The sequence below is a fragment of the Ranitomeya variabilis genome, chromosome 1 (assembly GCF_051348905.1).
Source record: "Ranitomeya variabilis isolate aRanVar5 chromosome 1, aRanVar5.hap1, whole genome shotgun sequence".
NCBI lineage: Eukaryota > Metazoa > Chordata > Amphibia > Anura > Dendrobatidae > Ranitomeya > Ranitomeya variabilis.
This window is the reverse complement of record NC_135232.1, coordinates 1,069,625,946-1,069,649,370: the sequence shown is the minus strand read 5'-3', so window position 1 is coordinate 1,069,649,370 and position 23,425 is coordinate 1,069,625,946. Positions and strand designations below refer to the sequence as shown.

At 42.9% G+C, this 23,425-nt stretch overlaps 1 protein-coding gene across 3 annotated transcripts in view; it reads right to left on the bottom strand.

Annotated features, from left to right (window-relative positions):
- Positions 1 to 23,425, bottom strand: part of ARAP2 (ArfGAP with RhoGAP domain, ankyrin repeat and PH domain 2) — a 441,859-nt gene that overhangs the window by 38,591 nt on the left and 379,843 nt on the right. For all 3 annotated transcript variants that reach the window (XM_077279928.1, XM_077279930.1, XM_077279929.1), the window contains one exon: positions 13,532 to 13,671. In XM_077279928.1, the coding sequence (XP_077136043.1) occupies positions 13,532 to 13,671 (140 nt within the window). The remainder of the gene's footprint in view (positions 1 to 13,531; positions 13,672 to 23,425) is intronic.

The following is a 23,425-nucleotide window of genomic DNA, read 5'->3' as shown; positions in this document are numbered from 1 at the left end:
GCTGAGCTTCAACCTTCCGGCTCTCATTATGTGGTTTTAAAAAAAAAAATGGTGGTTAGGGCCTACTAACGGCTTCTGCCCCTCCCTGGTGTTGCCCTCAACTAAATAAAGCTGAGCTTCAACCTTCTGCTCCAAATTACCATTTTGAAAAATGCAATAGGCTTTTCAGGCCTACTAAAGGTGTCTGTCTGTGTGCCCCTCCCTGGTGTTGTCCTCAACTAAATAAAGCTGAGCTTCAACCTTCTGGCTCTCATTAAGTGGTTTTAAAAAAAAAATGGTGGTTAGGGCCTACTAACGGCTTCTGCCCCTCCCTGGTGTTGCCCTCAACTAAATAAAGCTGAGCTTCAACCTTCTGCTCCAAATTACCATTTTGAAAAATGCAATAGGCTTTTCAGGCCTACTAAAGGTGTCTGTCTGTGTGCCCCTCCCTGGTGTTGTCCTCAACTAAATAAAGCTGAGCTTCAACCTTCCGGCTCTCATTATGTGGTTTTAAAAAAAAAAATGGTGGTTAGGGCCTACTAACGGCTTCTGCCCCTCCCTGGTGTTGCCCTCAACTAAATAAAGCTGAGCTTCAACCTTCCGGCTCTCATTATGTGGTTTTAAAAAAAAAAATGGTGGTTAGGGCCTACTAACGGCTTCTGCCCCTCCCTGGTGTTGCCCTCAACTAAATAAAGCTGAGCTTCAACCTTCTGCTCCAAATTACCATTTTGAAAAATGCAATAGGCTTTTCAGGCCTACTAAAGGTGTCTGTCTGTGTGCCCCTCCCTGGTGTTGTCCTCAACTAAATAAAGCTGAGCTTCAACCTTCTGGCTCTCATTAAGTGGTTTTAAAAAAAAAATGGTGGTTAGGGCCTACTAACGGCTTCTGCCCCTCCCTGGTGTTGCCCTCAACTAAATAAAGCTGAGCTTCAACCTTCTGCTCCAAATTACCATTTTGAAAAATGCAATAGGCTTTTCCGGCCTACTAAAGGTGTCTGTCTGTGTGCCCCTGCCTGGTGTTGCCCTCAACTAAATAAAGCTGAGCTTCAACCTTCTGCTCCAAATTACCATTTTAAAAAATGCAATAGGCTTTTCCGGCCTACTAAAGGTGTCTGCCCCTCCCTGGTGTTGTCCTCAACTGAACAAAGCTGAGCTTCCACATTCTGGCTTTCGCCCTATACTATCAGATATTAAACTGCATTTGGCCTACTAGTGTGGTTAGGCCCTTGAAACAGTGTCTGCTGCTCTTGGGTTTGCTACTCCACTGAACAAAGCAATGCCGCCTGTTTAGTCCTGTTACCAATTTTGAACTGCATGTAGCCTACTTTATTCTTTGGCCCTATATCTGTTTCCTCCTCATCCTGCCCATTGCCCAGCCACTGCTAAATGAGTCTGCTGGTACATTGACCTAGACCACTACATTCCCCTTGTACTCTACACAGCCAGAATCTGTCCCTGCTGAAAGTAAGGTTCCCCTTCCCGCATGTTATACCACCTTACACAGGGACAAAGAGGAAGGTGCAGATGAAAGTGCAGGTTCCTTCATCAGGTGGGGGGGCATACTCGTTGGCGACGTCACTGGCACAGGGCCCCTCAGAGTACGCAAAAGTGTCGCTGCTGGTGGGAGGCGCCCCCGCCATGCAAACACACCGCCGTACTTTGAGGGGCCCTGTGCCAGTGGCAATGCGAACGAGTGGGCCCCCCCCCCTGCTTGCTCAGGATCACAGCACTTGCAACTTTTAAATACTTACCTTTCCCTGCAACACCGCCGTGACGTAGTCCGCATTTCCTGGGCCCACGAAAAACTTGAGCCAGCCCTACTCCCCCCACAACTTTCCCCCAATTCCCTATGCCCAACTATTATTATACAGTTAATTAAGATTGGCAAGCTTCAGAAACAAGAATGGATGTTTTTGGCATTAAAATGGGCACTGTAGGTGTTTTCCTGGCCTCCACTCACTGCCGACTATGCTTCCCCATTGACTTGCATTGGGTTTCGTGTTTCGGTCGATCCCCGACTTTTAGCGATAATCGGCCGACTGCACTCGACTCGACTCTGGACAAAATCGGGTTTCCCAAAACCCTACTCGATTTTAAAAAAATGAAAGTCGCTCAACCCTAGTCACCAGAAACGCGTTGATATCGCATTTTATTCTCTGTAATTGCTGATGTTTTTATCCTCACTGAACACATTTTCCAAGTGAATAAAGAGAAGGTTTTTTTCACTATTTCGTTGAGCTGGATTCCTCATCATTTTCTTGATAAAATGATATGACCCACCTGGGGTGTCAATATGATCACTGCACCCCTAGTGCATTATACTATATGGAAGCTATCTAGGGGGCCATCATGCAGGGTGGAAATTACAATGAGGGTGCCATCATACAGTGTTGGAGCCATCAAACAGTTTGGGGGACACTAAAGGGTCAGTATGCAGTGTGGGTGGTACTATACAGTGAGGGGGCATTATTCAGCATGTTTTCAGCTAAGATAAGCAAAATCCAACACTGGAGAAACATGGGCCACAGGACAAGGTGGACATGCTGAATTTAAAGCCGATCCAGCAGCCTTGGCTAGTATTCTCTCTGATGTAAACTTTACTTGGCTCAGAGAGTGCCAACGAGCGTGTCATCAATTACTCAATCATCCAACCTCTGCAAGAACACGGAGAATCCAGTATTACAACAGATGAATAGGACTGCTAATGTGCAAACCTCAAGTATAACTTCACCACCCTTCCAAAGTCAGGAGGTCACAATGATCAAGTCCACTCCGCTCCATCTAGTCACTGAAGATGTGGAAAGCTCTGTATTGCCAGCAGATAAGCATGAAAAGAATACATCAGGTGGGATTCTTTAGCAGGGAAGAAAGATCCCAGGAAGAAGGCTGGAGGTGTGGTTCCTGTAGATTTTGTTGACCACTGTGAATTATGGAAAGCTAAGCCTGGCACAGAGGGTCCCTGTGCAGAGTAAAAATGATACTGTAAAGAGTGGCATGATTTCTCTCTCGCATCACCCCTACTCTGGAACTCTCTACCACAAAATATCAGACTCTCGCCTACCATCAAAGCCTTCAAAAAGAACCTGAAGACCCACCTCTTCTGACAAGCCTACAACATGCAGTAACCACTGATCGACCAAACCACTGCACGACCAGCTCTACCCTCACCTATTGTATCCTCACCCATCCCTTGTAGATTGTGAGCCCTCGCAGGCAGGGTCCTCTCTGCTCCTGTACCAGTTGTGACTTTTATTGTTTAAGATTATTGTACTTGTGTTTATTATGTATACCCCTCCTCATATGTAAAGCGCCATGGAATAAATGGTGCTATAATAATAAATAATAATAATATTGTGTATAAAAAAGCATCATACCGTGTATAAGGGAGCTGTACAGGGGGGAAACTTGGTACATTATTAAATGTAAGTGGGCACTTATTGTTTTAGGGGAACTCAGGTTACTATGATTGTCAAAGGGGCACAGAGGGCATTATTACTTTCTAGGTTTCTAGGGGGAAAAGGGGACATTGTTTTCTAGGCACTTGCGCATGGTAGTACTATAATCTAGGGGGTTGCTTTAGAATTTAGAGGGTACTCATCAGGTGCAGTAATAGGGACACATACGGTAGAGGCTCAGTATTGGGGTATCAGGTGCAGTAATAAGGACACATAAGGCAGCAGCAGCTCAGCATTGGGGTATCAGCAGGACAAGGAGTTTGTGCAGGTTGGCAATAGGATTATTGGGACAGTGCTGAAAATATGAGACATGCAATGAGTCTTTATTGCATTCTCTGCAGATGAGTCCTGGCTGGAAGAAGTTATCATGTCGGTTTGTACCAGATGGAAAAGACGTGAAAAGTGAACTATTCCACCAGAAAGAATTTCAGTTGTAAGTCACTATGTATAACTGTGCTGTAATCACTTATATGTTCTGTAGGATTGGTACCTACCACTGACCATATGACAGTAATATCAAAGTTGGTCTTTGTATAGAGACTATTTTCAGCAACAGCACGGTCATCTGCTGAGGTTTTTTTATACTATTCGGATGCATCACCATAGTTGTTATCAAGGTTTCCTGGTTAGGGACCCATTCAGAAGTTTTGCCCCCCCCCCAAACCAAAACCCTAGCTACGCCTCTGTCTCCAGTATTAGATCAAGAAGAAATGATAGACAGTAGTGTAAGCATGCTTCAGCACCCCTGGTACCTCCAATATTATCCAATAAAAACATGGTGAACAGTAGTGTGAGCAGCCTCTTCTTATAGCCCCTTAGCATTATACCAAAATTACATGGTGGACAGCAGTGTGATTGGTCACACATCTGGTATTTCCGGTATGAGATCAGAAAGATTGGATGGAGAGCAGTGTAAGCAGCCTCTACTTATCTAAGCATCTCAGTTATATCCAGTATTAGATCAGGTAAACATGGTGGACATCATCGTGAACAGCATCTCCTCTACCCTTGTATCTCCAGCATTAGATCAGAATATTCACTGAGAATAATTCTTCCTACACAGTAAGGGAAAGAGGTGGATCTTCCTACTACACATGCATACAGGCACATATACTATTAATATCCTAGGGCAGGTTTCTGTTGATGTAAAAAGATGGCTGCCATTTTTTTATATTATAGTGATTACAACCCTAAGCAATGCTTAGACAGATACCTAATTAAAGGTAGTTAGACATGTATGAATAATGATATTTTTTAAATATACCCAGCAAACCCTTGAGCCTCTTACATAAGCACATCTTTCTATGAATGTGATCCATTAAAGTCATCCATCCTGTAGCGTCCGCCAGCACCTCCACATGATTCCCCTCCCCCTATGCGGGACGCTGGCTTACTCACTTCCCCAGCATGGTCCTCGGCGAGCTCCTACTTCCTGGTCTGTGTGGGCGCCGCAGTTCCCAGTGATGGGCCTAATACGCTCATGAGCGCACTCCCCTGCTTTTAACGGGGCAGAATGCACATGGTAAAATGCTTCCAGATGACAGTTGGAAGGCATTTAGTTAATTTGAACACCTGTTAGATGTCTCCCAGCCATTAGCTGGGTTGCATCTTGTATAAAAGGCACCCTCCCCAATAGGGGGTGCCTGAAACACTCCTATAGGTACTGCTAGGTGGTTTGGTGTGTGCAACTGCATGTTGCCAGGTCCCAAACCCTAGTCTGTTAGAACCATTCCCATATCCTGTGTCCCCCAGAGCCTATTATTGAGATTTCCCATCCTTTACTGTCCCTGTAGTTGTGTCTAGGTTGCACGTTATCCTGGAAACCACGTCCATGGTATCTGTACCCCGTGGCCGCATCGGCAGTACCAAAATTGTTTCACAATTGGCTGTTCTGTCTACATAGTCTGAACTTGTCACAAGTGGTCGTCCTGTCTACACAGTCTCTATTTGTCCCAAGTGGCCATCCTGCCCACACAGTTGGAACCTGTGCATAATGGCCATCCTCCCTGTGTTGGACTCTCTATCTGAGTTAATGTCTCTGACTCCTAGGGTCAGCTGCTACTGCAGGACGTCACCCTGGAGTGACACCTGGCAGCTACCTGCCACACAAGCCTAGCCTCACCACTAGTAGCTCCAGTGAACACCAAGACAGTTGCTTAGTCTTGCCCCTCCTGGGTAAGTCCGATCTGTGGCACAGTAGGTCCACGAACCACAAGCGCTATTGTGTTCACGCGTGACACATCCTCTAGCATACTCTACTCTAAATTTATCTTCACTATCTCTTTATACCCAAACACTTTTGTCCACTATTAGTGATGAGCGAATATACTCGTTACTCAAGATTTCTCGAGCACGCTCGGGGGTCCTCCGAGTATTTTTTAGTGCTCGGAGATTTACTTTTTCTTGCCGCAGCTGAATGATTTACATCTTTTAGCCAGCATAAGTACATGTGGGGATTCCCTAGCAACCAGGCAACCCCCACATGTACTTATGCTGACTAACAGATGTAAATCATTCAGCTGCGGCAAGAAAAACGAAATCTCCGAGCACTAAAAAATACTCGGAGGACCCCCGAGCATGCTCGAAAAAACTCGAGCAATGAGTATATTCGCTCATCACTATCCACTATCTGATGGCAAATAAAAAATTGAAAGAACAAAGGACGGTAGATTTAAAAATATCAGGGGTCATTATCCTCTCCATCATCCATATCATCCTTAGTTTACTTCCATGTTGTGACATTTTATGTATATTTAGCAAATACATTAGAAAACTAAACAGCAAAGATATTCTGCTTATTTTACAAGGCATGTCTGAAACTTTACAACTCTGACAGACTGCACTCGGCAAAGTGATCAGATCTTAAATTATTCAGTGTTTTCAACAAATAATGAGATTACTTAATTACTCTTTGTTCCTGGAACATTTAATGATTTAAATTAAACTTCAGACAGAAATTGCGTGCACAGCCCACACACCAGTTTTTAAAAAAGTAATAGTAATTTACTATGTCGACACATGCACCACGCTTGCATTTTATTAAGAGAAATACACATCAGCGATCAGATGATTTTGCTGAAAATCTAGCTGTAGAAAACATAGTCCACCAGCTGTTATTGGAACTACAAGAGTTCACATACTGTAGTATTAAATTGTGTACATTCTAGTAATTGGGCAGTAAAACATGGTCATAACAAGTCTGACAAGGAAAGAATTGCTCTTTGCGGCAGTTCTCCACATAGACTAATAGAGATATTTAAGCAGGAAATTCCCAATTTGACAATTATACTGTACGGGTTTATAGGACATTTAGATTAGATGTATCTTTCATGCACACCAAAAACTGAAAAGGCAAAAAAAGTGTTTAAGGGACATAGGCTAAAACAACTTAATCACTGGAAAAAAAGCTCACTAAAATTAACAAGAGTATCAGGAAACATTTTTTTCTATATTTTTCTTGCTTCTATGGGACTCATTCATCTCTCCTATAGAAATAAATGGAGCAGTAAATTGTCACAAAATACTTTGGGACCCTTGTTCTTGGGATTTGTGCCTATAAGCCTTGGTTATTATTTGGGCTTTTTTGGGACATTGTCCTCATTAAGGATTTGTGCATCTGGGTATCTATATATAAAATGTATATGTTCTGAGACAATGATACACTAACCCTAACAATAATATCTTAATTTAGTGTTGGCGTAGGGAACATATTGCATTCTATGTCTATACTAGATGGTAGCCCGATTCTAACGCATCGGGTATTCTAGAATATGTATTTTATTTATGAAGATTTTAGAATAATACATTGAATACACAGGATTCGGCCTGCCGCGACCAATTAGCGAAACCAAACATGGTTCAAATCCCGTGCCAATTCACGGCCGGACTGCGCGTGTTGCTGATTTTTCGCGGCTGGCCACGTAGTATATAACAGCCCACATAGCAAATAGCTCAGCCACGTAGTATATTGCACAGCTACGTAAAATATAGCACAGCCACGTAGTATATAGCACTGCCCACGGAGTATATAGCACAGCCCACGGAGTATATAGCACAGCCACATAGTATATAGCACAGCCCACAGAGTGTATAATTGCCTACATAGCATATAACACAGCCACGGAGTATATAACAGCTCACGCACGCAGTATATAACACAGGCCACGTAGTGTATAACACAGGCCATGTAGTGTATAACACAGGCCACGTAGTGTATAACGCAGCCCACATAGTATATTGCACAGCCATGTAGTATATTGCACAGCCCACACAGTATGTTGCACAGTCCACACAGTATATTGCACAGCTCACACAGTATATAGCACAGCCAATGCAGTATATTGCACAGTCCATGCAGTATATAGCACAGCCCACGCAGTATATAGCACAGCCCACGCAGTATATTGCACAGCCCACGTAGTACATCGCACAGCCCACGCAGTATATCGCACAGCCCACGTAGTACATTACACAGCCCACGTAGTACATTGCACAGCTCACGTAGTATATTGCACAGCCCATGTAGTATATTGCACAGCCCACGTAGTATATAGCACAGCCAATGCAGTATATTGCACAGCCCATGTAGTATATTGCACAGCCCACGTAGTATATAGCACAGCCCATGTAGTATATTGCACAGCCTATGCAGTATATTGCACAGCCCACATAGTATATTGCCCAGCCCATGTAGTATATTGCACAGCCCACATAGTATATTGCACAGCCCACGCAGTATATAGCACAGCCCACATAGTATATAGCACAGCCCATGCAGTATGTTGCACAGCCCACATAGTATATTGAACAGCCCACATAGTATGTTGCACAGCCCACGTATTATATTGCACAGCCCACATAGTATATTGCACATCCCACATAGTATATTGCACAGCCCATGTAGTATATTGCCCAGCCCATGTAGTATATAGCAGAGCCACGTAGTATATAGCACAGCCCACGTAGTATATTGCACAGCCCACGTAGTATATTGCCCAGCCCATGTAGTATATTGGACAGTGACATAGTATATTGCACAGCCCACGTAGTATATTGCACAGCCCACATAGTATATAGCACAGCCCATGCAGTATGTTGCACAGCCCACATAGTATATTGCACAGCCCACATAGTATGTTGCACAGCCCGCGTAGTATATCGCCCAGCCCATGTAGTATATTGCACAGCGACATAGTATATTGCACAGCCCACGTAGTATATTTCACAGCCCATGTAGTATATTGACCAGCCCATGTAGTATATTGCACAGCCACGTAGTATATTGCACAGTCCATGTAGTATATTGCACAGCCCACATAGTATAAAGCAATGTGGGCATCATATCCCTGTTAAAAAAAAGAATTAAAATAAAAAATAGTTATATACTCACCTTCCGTTGGCCCCCAGATCCAGGTGAAGCGGTTACCGACGCTCCTCGCATGCTCCGGTCTCAAGACTGCATTGCGGTCTCGCGAGATGATGACATAACGGTCTTGCGAGACCATTACATCATCATCTCGCGAGATCACAATGCATGGAGCGGTCACCGGAGCATCGCAAGGAGCGGGGAAGGCCTGTTCTGGATCAAAGGGACCGATGGACGGTGAGTATATAACGATTTTTTTTATTATTATTATTTTTATTAACATTAGATCTTTTTACTATTGATGCTGCATAGGCAGCATCAATAATAAAAAGTTGGTCACACAGGGTTAATAGCAACGTTAACAGAGTGCGTTACACCGTGACATAATGCAGTCTGTTAGCGCTGCCATTAATCCTGTGTGAGCGCTGACTGGAGGGGAGTATGGAGCGGGCAGAGACTGCAGGGAGGAAGGAGCGGCCATTTTGCCGCCGGACTGTGTCCGTCGCTGATTGGTCATGGCTGTTTTGCCGTGACCAATCAGCGACTTGGATTTCCATGACAGACAGAGGCCGTGACCAATGAATATCCATGACAGACAGACAGAAGGACAGATGGAAGTGACCCTTAGACAATTATATAGTAGACTAGACTGTGGCCCGATTCTAACGCATCGGGTATTCTAGAATATGCATGTCCCCATAGTATATGGACAATGATGATTCCAGAATTCGCGGCAGACTGTGCCCGTCGCTGATTGGTCGAGGCAACCTTTTTTGACATCATCGTCGCCATGGCAACCATTATGACATCTACGTTGATACTGTGCCCGTCGCTGATTGGTCGAGGCGAATTCGCGGCAGACTGTGCCCGTCGCTGATTGGTCGAGGCAACCTTTATGACATCATCGTTGCCATGCTGTGCCCGTCGCTGATTGGTCGAGCCCTGGCGGCCTCGACCAATCAGAGACGCGGGATTTCCAGGACAGACAGACAGACAGAAAAACCCTTAGACAATTATATATATGGATATGAACATTTTTTTTATATTCCAAGAAAGTATTTGTTCACTGCAAGCCTGTTTTCTTTTGAATTTGCTGTTTTTTAATGGAAACATGGATTTCTGTCTTAAACTTTATGAGATATATCTAATTGAGCTGATCTGTATTATTTTTAAACCAGTGCATAGAAGTACGCTATTGAAGCTCAAATCGCCTATTAAACTTATTTAGGGAGAAAAACTTAATGTCTTTTCAATTGAGCTTGCATTGTTTTTGCAGCAGTGATCAAAATATACCACTGATGCTCAAACTGTTTAATTGGTGGCCTTTTATATACAGTCTGTCTGTCTGTCTGTCCTGGATATCCCGCGTCTCTGATAGGTCGAGGCCGCCAGGCCTCAACCAATCAGCGACGGGCACAGCATGGCAACGATGATGTCATAAAGGTTGCCTCGACGAATCAGCGACGGGTACAGTCTGCCGCGAATTTGCCTCGACCAATCAGCGACGGGCACAGTATCGACATAGATGTCATAATGGTTGCCATGGCGACGATGATGTCATAAAGGTTGCCTCGACCAATCAGCGACAGGCACAGTCTGCCGCGAATTCTGGAATCATCATTGTCCATATACTACCTGGGCCTCGACCAATCAGCGACGGGCATTGTCCTCCACTGCTGTCAAGTGCCGCCATTGTGTTGTCTAAGGGTCTAATTGTCTGTCTGTCTCGGAAATCCCGCCATGCTGATTGGTCGAGGCCAGCCGGCCTCGACCAATCAGCGACGGGCACAGTCTGCCGCGAATTCTGGAATCATCATTGTCCTCCACTGCTGTCAAGTGCCGCCATTGTGTAGGGTGTGTGCCTGCGTCTCCCTGTATGGGCGGTATCTCCCTGTGTTTCGATCTTAGAATGGGTCGTAAATGAAAATACGCCAATGAGGATGACAGAAAAGCAGCAACAGCAAGAAAACGACAACATCGGGAACAGGAGACACCACAACAAACTGCCGCCAGACAAGCCCAGGATGCGGAATCTCACAGACAACGTCGCCAACCGGAGACACCACAACAAACTGTTGTACGACAGGAACAACATGATCGCCAAATTCATAAAAAACGAATGCTCTAGCAACTAAGGCACGACCAGGACAATATTCAACAACTTGCACATTACGTAACAGACAATGAAAGTACAATTCATGAACACTACTGTGGGAATATGAATGCAGTTTGCTCTAAATGCGACTCTCTGAATTTCATTGATGAAATTCACGCAGTATATAACACAGGGCACATAGTATATAGCACAGCCCACGCAGTATATAACTGCGCCGCCCTCTGCCTGAACAGTCAGTGCGGAGAGACGGGATGCTGAGGAGCAGCGACGAGAGGCGAGTATGTGATATTTTGTTTTTATTGCCTCAGCAGCAGCATTACATGTGGCACAATGCTGTATGGAGCGTCTATGGGGCCATAAAGAACTGCATGGAGCATTACATGGGGCATCTATGGGGCCATAACTGCATGGAGCATTATATGGGCCATCTATGGGGCCATAACTGCATGGAGCATTATATGGGCCATCTATGGGGCCATAACAGCATGGAGCAATGTATGGGGCATTATATGGGGCATCTATGGGGCCATAAAGAACTGCATGGAGCATTATATGGGGCATCTATGGGGCCATAACTGCATGGCGCATTATATGGGGCATCTATGGGGCCATAAAGAACTGCATGGAGCATTATATGGGGCATCTATGGGGCCATAACTGCATGGCGCATTATATGGGGCATCTATGGGGCCATAAAGAACTGCATGGAGCATTATATGGGGCATCTATGGGGCCATAAGTGCATGGCGCATTATATGGGGCATCTATGGGGCCATAAAGTTCTGAATGGAGTATTATATGGGGCATCTATGGGGCCATAACTGCATGGCGCATTATATGGGGCATCTATGGGGCCATAAAGAACGGCATGGAGCATTATATGGGGCATCTATGGGGCCATAACTGCATGAAGCATTATACTACGTGACTGGGCAATATACTACTTGGACATGCAATGTACTGCGTGGGCTGCGCAATGTACTGCGTGGGCTGTGCAATGTACTACGTGGGCTGCGCAATGTACTGCATGGCTGCGCAATGTACTGCGTGGCTCCACAATGTACTACGTGGGCTGCGCAATGTACTGCGTGGCTGTGCAATATACTGCGTGGGCTGTGCAATATACTGCGTGGGCTGTGCAATATACTACGCATACATATTCTAGAATACCCGATGCGTTTCTGTCTGTCCTGGAAATCCCACGTGTCTCATTGGTCGAGGCCGCCTGGGCCTCGACCAATCAGCGACGGGCACAGTATCGACATAGATGTCGTAATGGTTGCCATGGCGACGATGATGTCATAAAGGTTGCCTTGACGAATCAGCGACGGGCACAGTCTGCCGCGAATTCTGGAATCATCATTGTCCATATACTACGGGGACATGCATATTCTAGAATACCCGATGCGTAAAAATCGGGCCACAATCTAGTATATATATATACATACATATTAGGGTGCCAAGGAAATGCATGTTAAAAATTAAGTAGCAAGTTTTTGAAGGTCTCACCTCCTAATTTTGTTCCTTTTTGGTCATAGATATTTTATAATTTTCTTTTTTTAAGATTGGTTATCATTTACTGGTTGCTCAATGGCACATCATATTGCAGTTTTAAATGTTTGTTTAGTATTTATCGTCATGCATATCCCGCGTTATGTATGGTATGCTATGCCATTTATTGATCAGATTAATTGATTTTATATTTTAATAGGTCGGGCTTTTCTGAACGCAGCGATACCAAATGTGTGTTTTGGTTTTTTTTTTAACCCTTAAATTTTCAATGGGGCGAAAGGGGAGTGATTTGAACTTTTAGGTTTTTTATAAATAGTATATCCAGTTAAAGATATGATGACAAACTGAGTGGTTATTGTGTGTACAATATTGTGGAAAATGAGAAACATGGAATAATTCACATGCCTTGAGCAAGTGGTAAATCTAAATTTAATGTCAACATATTTTATGTGATGAATCCTTATGCCAAAAGGGTCAAATTTGAGGGGTAAGACTTACCAATTTGCAAAGTTAATTTTTCCTTAGCACCCTAATACCTATAGTCATTATTGCTATCTTCACGGAAATCGTCACCTTATCACATATCTTTGGTGTTTGCATTTAGAGCACAATAGGGTCAGTGCGGGAGAGCCAATGAGTGGGGGTGCCATATCGCAATACTAGGGTGTCAACCTCCTCGGCAAGGTGTGAGACAGCGACAGAGCAAGCTCCACTGTCCGCTCCCTTCCCAGTAACTCTATTATATTCTTACGTCCCACCTTTTTATGGTAATAAGAATAAAAGTGTTGTGAATACTAAGAGGGTCTTTTTTAGTCAATTTGCTTTTTTCAAGTGCATATACACCATACCTTGTTGTATAAAGATGAAAATCATGCTGAGGTAAAAAGGCGATGGTTCCAGCTTTCGGTCTCCAACAAATGTCACTCATTTATTATAGTTACAATTATATACTAAAATCTGAAGTTAATCACTAAAATGTTGATTGCTTTTAAGTTTAGCTTACTTGCATTAAGTGCAAACATCATGGAAATGTTCTTTAAAACATAGGCTGATGAAAGAATACAGACTTGTGCCCGCGCAAACCAAAATACTGCAATACCGTTACCTTTATGTCTTTGTAGATAAGAAGCTTCCTCTCCCTCAATACAATGTACTTTTCCTGAAATTTATTTCCAGAAAGACGTTTTGATGAGTCCTCTTTGTATTTCAGATTACCTGATTGAATGTGTCGGGAGATAAACCTGTCTAAATTAAACAGATTAGAGATTACTTATGAAGATAATATCTCTATGAAGTATAGCAAATTGATTCCTAAGCAATTCTTCTAAGCAATGAGTGTTATTTGAGGGACAGTATGCTTTAGGCTTACAAGTCTCAAAAAATAAACCCTCCCTTGCTAAAAATAACTTTTTCGCTTTTGCTTGTAAGAAACACGTGCAAATGCCCATAATTTAGTACTGAGAATATACGTACAAACACTATAGACATGAAACAAAGGTCCCGTCGATGTGCAGCACATAACTGGCCATATTTATTTTTAACCCATTGTGACACTGTTGATTTGGATACAGAACAAACTTGTAAGAGCCACTGAAGCTGCCAAGCAAGCAAGGACTGGCCCACAGGAGAATTTTCCAGTGGACCCCCGTACAAGAGTAGGCCACTGCTCTTTTATAGGAGCAGTACTTGGCACAATATACTTGAATACCTATGTACAGACAAAGGCAACTTATTCATTTAGGTATCCACCTAGATTATTATTTAAATTTGTGATTGAGGATAATGTCACATGTGCATGTAGTTGAAAAGTGAGGCCTGGAGTTGTTTACTGATGGGCCCCTGGCATCCCAGTCCGACACTGCTTCCAAGCCTTCAACCCTTCGTCGGCCCCTAATGAACCACACATGGTAAGAATGGGGGAAACATTTTGTGCTAAGATGCTAATATCAATGTTACCAGCAGAGTAGGCAAAAAACTAAGTAAAACATAGCCTTTAATAATACTCTAAAATGGCCCTAAGCCCCAATGCATATTAGACAACAAAACAGTCATAAAGTGCAGGTGCTCCAAATAACCGTGCTCTAGATAAAAAACTGAAACAGTCTCACCAGTATAGAACCTCCTTCGTCCTGTATATTTCTATTACTCCATGTTCAGAAGTTTCTTCAATCCAGACAAAAAGAAGCAGTAAACAGGGGGATTTTCGGAAGTATTTTTTTGTATTTTACCACTCCCTGTCGTGCCCCAGATTTACTCCTGCCCTGACAAGGGCAGTACCCTAGTGTGAACCTATTGTAAGTTACCCATAGGGACATGTAGCCTCCCCTATGCGTTTCTCCCTCCGTTTAGGGGGTTCATCAGGGGGGTAGAAAAAACCTAATTCAAAAAACTCAATTCAAAAAACTCATAATATTGTCTGTAACAGGTTCCCTACAGTGGCAAGTGGAACTTGGTAGATGGCTGATTGTGTCAGCACCCCAATCCGGGGAAAAGAAAGGAAGCTTCCACGATTAGAAATCTCTCTAATAGTAGCTGATCGGTGGTCACTGATTGGCTGCATGATTTTAGTAATGACAGGTACTACTGGGGGACACATCCTTTAGATCGGAGTTTCTGGCATGAGAATGGGAGGCAACTAATGAAGTGTTTTTCTTTGATACTGTACAGGAAAGTTATTAATAATGGGTTGTCCTGTTGTATACCCTGTGGTCGGCGCTCATAGCAATGCAACAATTCTACTACATAGGAGCGATCTGAGCTTCGCTCCTATGTAGCAGAGGCGATCGAGTTGTGCCATCTTCTAGCCTCCCATAGAGGCTATTGAAGCATGGCAAAAGTAAAAAAAAAAGTTTTGAAAAAAATAAAAAAAATAAAAGTTTAAATCACCCCCCTTTTGCCCCATTCAAAATAAAACTATAAAAAAATCAAATATACACATATTTGGTATCGACGAGTTCAGAATCGCCAGATCTATTAATAAAAATAAGGATTAACCTGATCACTAAATGGCGTATCGAGAAAAATTTTGAAACGCCAGAATTACATTTTTTTTGGTCGCTGTAACATTGCATTAAAATGCCATAACGGGCGATCAAAAGAACATATCTGCACCAAAATGGTATAATTAAAAATGTCAGCTCAGCAAGCAAAAAATAAGCCCTCAGCAAACCCCAGATGACGAGAAATGGAGACGCTACATGTATTGGAAAATTGCGCAATTTGTTTTTGGAAATTTTTTCCACCACTTTGATAAAAAATAACCTAGACATGTTTGGTGTCTATGACATAATGACCTGGAGAATCAAAATGGTAGGTCAAATTTAGCATTTAATGAACCTAGCAAAAAAGCCAAACAAAAAAAAAACATTCCGGATTGAACTTTTTTTGCAATTTCACCGCAATTGGAATTTTTTTCCCGTTTTCTAGTACATGACATGCCAAAACCAATGATTTCGTTCAAAAGTACAGCTCGTCCTGCAAGAAATAAGCCCTCACATGACCATATTGACGGAAAAATAAATAAAAAGTTATGGCTCTGGGAAGTAGGGGAGTGAAAAACGAAAAAGAAAATACAAAAATACCCCGGCTTAAAATCCTATTTTCCGTCAACCTTTAGTTTATTTTTTTCCATCTTAAAGACTGTCAGTAAATCTTCAGAACCCTTTTACGTAGGTACAAACTGCTTGAATTGTAAAGCAGTGAGCACTAGACAATGACAAGGGGAAGCTGCAGGAGTTTCTCTCGCTCAGTGTCTCGGCAAATTTAGTAAGTTAGTAATAGGGGAATAATTTTAGTCTCACTTCCTGTGAGAGCATACATAGTTCCTGTTCCAGAAATATGTACAGATCACATTGTTGGGACCACATTTAATATCTATCTTGTGAATATAATTTTTTTTTAAATAGATTACAACGTTATTCATTTTACTGTTTTTGTGCTTCAGCTGTGAGTATCATCGTTTCATATAAACCATTAATACATGCTTTCTAGTGCCTTCTGTGTGGCTGCTATCTGTAAATTCAGTCGCTATTATACTTTCTATTACATTTAATAGGTTTAATCATGCCTGACTTAATTTAAGCATTATTACTCCTTCTAATGTTTGCTTCTGAGTCATGCCCTTTTTCCTATTTATTTCATGATCCGTTATTTATGTAATTATTTTGGTGTAAAAATGATATTGTACAGAATAATAAATAATAATGCAGAATAAAAAAAAACTTGCGCTTTTTATTGTTGAAAATTATGATATTTATTTTATTGTTACAATCTTTTCTTCAAAATAGTGTTAAGTAGGTACCACACGTGGTTTTTACATGTATTACTGCTTATGTACTTAATGCAGAGTACCTATTCATTGATTTTATTCTAGAGTTTGTCTGTTAATGGCCACAGTGTGAATGTGCAACTACACATTGCACTTATACTAAAAAGAATGCGGACCTATGATTTCAGTAATAAAATAGCAATCGCCAATTTTAGTGATTTCCAAAGAGGTGGACTTGCTGCCTTTTATCATTAATTTGCAAAATACAGCTAAATTTGACTCCTACAGAAACTGTTTTTATATACTTTGTATACCAGAAAAACGTAAATAGAGGTGGCCCTGTGACTTTAGGGACTAAACCTCACATTATTCTCTAATTGCCATTATACCGCTAAGTACAAGAACAGTTCTTCCATTTACATGAGACTTGATTTTCTCAGTGATAATCTGCTGACTGCAGACTTAATCACGAACAAATCAAGATGTTTAAGACTATTATTAGGAACTACACTCACCGGCCACTTTATTAGGTACACCATGCTAGTAACGGGTTGGACCCCCTTTTGCCTTCAGAACTGCCTCAATTCTTCGTGGCATAGATTCAACAAGGTGCTGGAAGCATTCCTCAGAGATTTTGGTCCATATTGACATGATGGCATCACACAGTTGCCGCAGATTTGTCGGCTGCACATCCCAAAGATGCTCCATACAAGGCAGGATGGATCCATGCTTTCATGTTGTTTACGCCAAATTCTGACCCTACCATCCGAATGTCGCAGCAGAAATCGAGACTCATCAGACCAAGCAACGTTTTTCCAATCTTCTACTGTCCAATTTCGATGAGCTTGTACAAATTGTAGCCTCAGTTTCCTGTTCTTAGCTGAAAGGAGTGGTACCCGGTGTGGTCTTCTGCTGCTGTAGCCCATCTGCCTCAAAGTTCGACGCACTGTGCGTTCAGAGATGCTCTTAAGCCTACCTTGGTTGTAACGGGTGGCGATTTGAGTCACTGTTGCCTTTCTATCAGCTTGAACCAGTCTGCCCATTCTCCTCTGACCTCTGGCATCAACAAGGCATTTCCGCCCACAGAACTGCCGCTCACTGGATTTTTTTTTTTTTTCGGACCATTCTCTGTAAACCCTAGAGATGGTTGTGCGTGAAAATCCCAGTAGATCAGCAGTTTCTGAAATACTCAGACCAGCCCTTCTGGCACCAACAACCATGCCACGTTCAAAGGCACTCAAATCACCTTTCTTCCCCATACTGATGCTCGGTTTGAACTGCAGGAGATTGTCTTGACCATGTCTACATGCCTAAATGCACTGAGTTGCCGCCATGTGATTGGCTGATTAGAAATTAAGTGTTAACAAGAAGTTGGACAGGTGTACCTAATAAAGTGGCCGGTGAGTGTATATACACAGTAGTGAGCTGGGCATACATTTTTTCTTATTTTTTGTGCTAATATCACACTTTAAAAGAGGTGACCAAAAAAAAAATAAATAAATTAAGGTTTTACTCATTTAACATAAATAAATGATATAACTAAATTTACAAGGAACAAATAAGCAGTTAGATAAAATTCAAATTTCTAAATATTTATTTCATAAAAGGGTTGTCCACTATTAAGAAAGCCTCTTTTGAATCCTTATGTTTCCCCCAAGTAAAATAATAACACTTAGGTCGGTGTCACACTACCGTACAATGCGGTAGTGTTACTCTATGGGGCAGCTCACATCTGCGATTATTTGCTCATGCCGAATCGGCATGCTGTGATTGGGTCTCGGCTCACGTGCATCCATATAAGTGTATGGCTGCAAGTGACACAATGCACAGCACTAGGATATCATCCAAATGTGGTGCGATATACACCATCGCCAGCAGAGAAGGAGAAGGATAAATTACTTTCTCCGCCTCCTCCGCAGCTGTTCTCCAATCCGCTCTGTGCGAGAGGATCGGAGCACAGTAGCATTACACTCAGATCCCACTCGCAGCAGAGCAGGAGCCAAGGGTCATTAGCATGTCACATCCGATGCTCTGGTATCAGATGCCATATACTGGTGTAATTCCAGCCTCAAACTCACTCACCGCCATTTCAGCGCTGTCTTCACTGGCTCTCCCAGGACTTATGTGAGACATCTAGAGGAAGTGAAAAAGCAGCAGCTCTCACTTTTCTTTGGATATCTTGATTTGTCCGAAAGAGAGGAAAGTGAAGCCAGTGCTAATTAGCTGCAAAGGATTGAATGGCATCACAATGTCACAGATCCCATATCAATATCATTGAAGAGCCAGTGCTAACACTGATGGACCAGCGCCTGCTCCTGATGTGAGTATAAGTGTTATTATTTTGCTGGGGGGTACATAGGGACTCAAAACAGGTTGTCCAATTAGTGGATAACCCTTTTAAAGTGGATATATCATGTTAAAAAAACTCCTTTGAAACTTTGGAAAAATGGCTGAAACAGTGGTTCCCCAAGCAAATCAAAGTAATGCTGAGCTGCTAGTGCTCATGGAGTGAAGACCATCTACCGTACATTATGTTAACCCACACCATAATCCCAAGAAGCCATATGGAGGTATCTTTTTCGTGTAGCCTATATTGTCTTCAAATGATGACCAGAGACTTTAAAGAAGTAAATGAGGTGAACATAGGGATCTTTTCTCTTCAGCAATGAGTCCTGCTTTTTCTTGTGCAAAATGATAGCTGGAGACTGGTCTAAACACCATATGTGCAACACCGTAAAGATGCCTTCACACAGGAAAGTCATAGCAGTCCTATTCAAGGTATTATGGTCTTGGATGGCATAATGTACAGTAGCTGGACCCCTCATGTACAGTAACAGCTTGGTGTTACATTGAATTTGTAGTGGAATCAGTAGCATGTCCATTTCACCAAAGTGTTATAGGAGCCATCTTTCAACATGAAAACACCAGTCTGCATTTTGCTCATGCTAATGTGTGCAGCGTACGCAGCCTAAACATGCTACTATGGCATGTAGTGTCTTCAGATGTGTCTACCATTGATCAAGTCTGGGACTTCATTGGTCAGTAACTACAAAATGAGCTGCCAGTAGCGGATCTTGGTGATTTGCCCAAGTGCACTCAGAACCGTAAACAACCTCAATGATAGCAGCCAGGGGCTGGCTGGCAATTTTCAGCCTGGGGGGCAATCACAAGGCAGTGGCCCTCGAGTTGCGGTGGCCCTCCTTTTCCCTGCTTATATCTGGCCACTACATTAAAGTAGCAGAGATAACAGGCTTTAAAAACAGGCTGGTACACAGATATGGGAACTGAACGGAGCTTGCTGCATAGATATGGGAGCAGAATTGAGCTTACTCCAGAGATATGGGAACAGAACGGAGCTTACTACAGATATGTGAGCAGAACAGAGCTTACTACTGAGATATGGGAGCAGAACAGAGCTTATTATAGAGATATGGGAGCAGAACCGAACTTACTAGATTCAGAGATATGGGAGCCGAACCGAGCTTACTGCAAAGATATGGGAGCAGAACCGAGCTTACTACAGAGATATGGGAGCAGAACCGAGCTAACAGCAAGGAAATGGGAGCCGAACCAAGCTTACTGCAGAGATATGGGAACAGAACGGGGCTTACTACAGAGATATGGCAGCAGAAATGAGCTTACTACAGAGATAAGGGAGCAGAACCAAGCTTACTACAGAGATAGGGGAACAGAACCGAGCTTACTACAGAGATATGGGAGCAGAAACGAGCTTACTGCAAAGATATGGGAGCAGAACCAAGCTTACTACAGAGATATGGGGGCAGAACCGAGCTTAGTGCAGAGAAATGGGAGCAGAACCGAGCTTATTGCAGAGATATGGGAACAGAACCAAACTTACTACAGAGATATGGGAGCAGAACCTAGCATACTACAGAGATAAGGGAGCAGAACCGAGCTTACTAGAGAACTAAGGGAGCAGAACCGAGCTTACTACAGAGATATGGGAGCAGAACTGAGCTTACTGCAGAGATATGGGAGCAGAACCGAGCTTACTACAGAGATAAGGGAGCAGAACCGAGCTTAATAAGTCTACTACATGGAACCAAGTCTGGTACATAGAAACTGGAGCAGAACTGAGATTACGACATACATACAGTACCATAATCTAGATTACTACATTGATAGAGTACCAGAACCAAGCTTACTGCTTAGATATGATGCCATAACGGAGCTTACTTACAAACATACACACAACAATACAGCTGCACAGTGCCTAGTACTATCACCACTACACAGAGAATACATAATATTATAATATCACCATTACCTTTACATGAAACTACATTCTATACAAAGACCAATGATGCCACCATACACTCCCTGACAGAAGTTATGTCGCTTATCCATGTTATGTAAATAAAAGCTTATAACCTGATGTTAAATTCATCCATTGGTTGTATAAGTTATTCTTTTGAAAGCTGGAACCCTCCAAAATGTGATTTAGGTTAAGAAAATAAATTGTTATCAAAGCAGAAATATTGATCAGTTAATAGACACAGAATGGTCAGATTTTGGCAAGACAAAATTTTTGTTGCCCACAGACAAATAATTAACTAAAAATACAAATATATGTTGCATAACATTGGTGAATGAAGTTGTGGTGCTCATCTAGATTCTTTGGTTTTGTCTTCCAAGCTTCCTCTTTCATCCTTCCCCAAACATGCTCAATGATGTTCATGTCTGGTGACTGGGCTGGCCAGTCCTTGAGCACCTTGATCTTTTTTGCCTGGAGGAACTTTGTTGTAGAGATGGATGTATGAGATGGAGCACCATCCTGCTGCGGAATTTGACCTCTTTTATGATTTGGAATATAAGCGGTAGCTAATACTTCTTGATATTTTAGGCTATTGATATTGCCTTCCACCTTGCAAATGTTTTGCACACCCCCATACTGAAGGTAACCCCAGACCATGATCTTTCAACCGCCAAATGTAACTGTCTTCTGGGTGTATTTTGGATCCATACTGGCTCCAGTAAGTCTCCTGCAGTGTTTGTGGCAGCTGTGGTGTAATTCTACTGAAGAGAAATCCATCTTCTGCCACTTTTCCAGTCTCCATCTATTTAGCAGGCTGTGGGAGTTTGTAAATGCCACACAGTTTTTTATTTGCCTTTTGTTTAGTGCTGGCTTCTGGGCACTGATTCGACCATGGAGGCCATTTTAAGACAGAATCCTACAAACTGCTCTAGTTGACACAGGTAAAGGTTTAGGTGTGCACTCAGCCTTGATATGGTGAGGTGCTAGTGTAACGGACCAATGGCCCAGAATAACAGTAAAAGTTAAGTTCACTGCACTCTCTCTAGGTTTCTTATGCAAAATCTGGTATAAATTTATTATACATAAACTGGGAGCGTAACAGAATATTACAGCATCTGTGATTTTTTTATATACAACGTTTCGGCTCAACCAGAGCCTTTGTCACGTAATCGCTTGTTCCAGCTAAGATAGTGATATACAGAGAAGGCGGAAAGTCCCAGCGGTGCAATATAAGCTCTATTGTAATCTAAATGTCCGCCTATGGAAGATCCTGTCCAGTAGTGTGGACCTGCAGTGTCTGTTATGACAAGCGGCGCTCCCGCGCCTTGCTAACGATCGGCGTGTCACGTGCGGTGAATATAACTTTTACTAGTTGACACAGGGACTTGAGGTGACCAGACCTGTTGGAGCTCTGCTGCTGTGGAAGAGGGGCTTGCTTTGGATTTTCTAACCAACAAACATTCCTCCTGAGCAGTTGTCTTGCGGGGTCTGCCGGACCTGGGCTAGTCAAACACATCTCCAGTCTCTTCAAATCTTTTTTTTAATTCTTTGTACTTGACGCTGAGACACATTAAAGGTGCCCGCCACCTCTGCAGTGGATCTGGTCTTCAGCCTCTTGATAATCCAGGCTTTGGTCGCACGGTGGATTTCTGATACCGAGATCCGATACTTGCCGCGTATCGGATACCGGAATCGGAAGTTCCCAGATTCAAACTGCATGAATTCAGCCAATGAGAATGATTCCAAGTGTGGGCACATCCTGTTCAGCATGGAGGGCATGAAACTACTGGCATGGCTGTGATTGGCTGCTGAAATGATGTCATGATGCAGTTTAAAAGTCGCTGGCGCCATTTTGCGCTCACTCTGCTGTGAATTCAGTTAGTGACAGGACGTTGTTTGCTGACTGAGGGCCAGTTTAGAGATAGCGATTTGCTTCTTTGTGCTTTTCAAAGGCTAATTTAGCAACCGCTGTGTTCACCTACTAAATCACCTTGCTTTTGCCTTGTAGCGCTGTTTTCACAGCGATCTGCAAGGTCTGTGTGTGTGTGTGTGTGTGAGTGCAGCCCACTCTCTAGTCTGAGTGCAGCCATAGGCCATCCATAGCTGGTTGTATTCAGTTCAGGGAGGGTGGTTCATTGCCTCATACTGTTCTTTTTTTTTTTTTTCAAGTAGTGTAGTCTGCTGCTCATTTTTTAAAAAAAATCCTATTAGTGTCTTTCCACCCGTCTCCAGCTAACTTGTGGAAAAACACTACATAGGATAACGTAGAGGAGGGTTTTTGGGCCTTGCAGCGCCGTTTACGGCTGTCTGCACCGTCTCCATGTGACTGCAGCTCGCCCTGTAGTCTGTGAGCAGCCATAGCCTGGTTGTCTCCAGCTCAGGGTTCTTCACTGCGTCATACCGTAAAATCAATTTTCCTTTTGTTTTAAGTAGTGCAGGCTGCTGCACATTTTTTC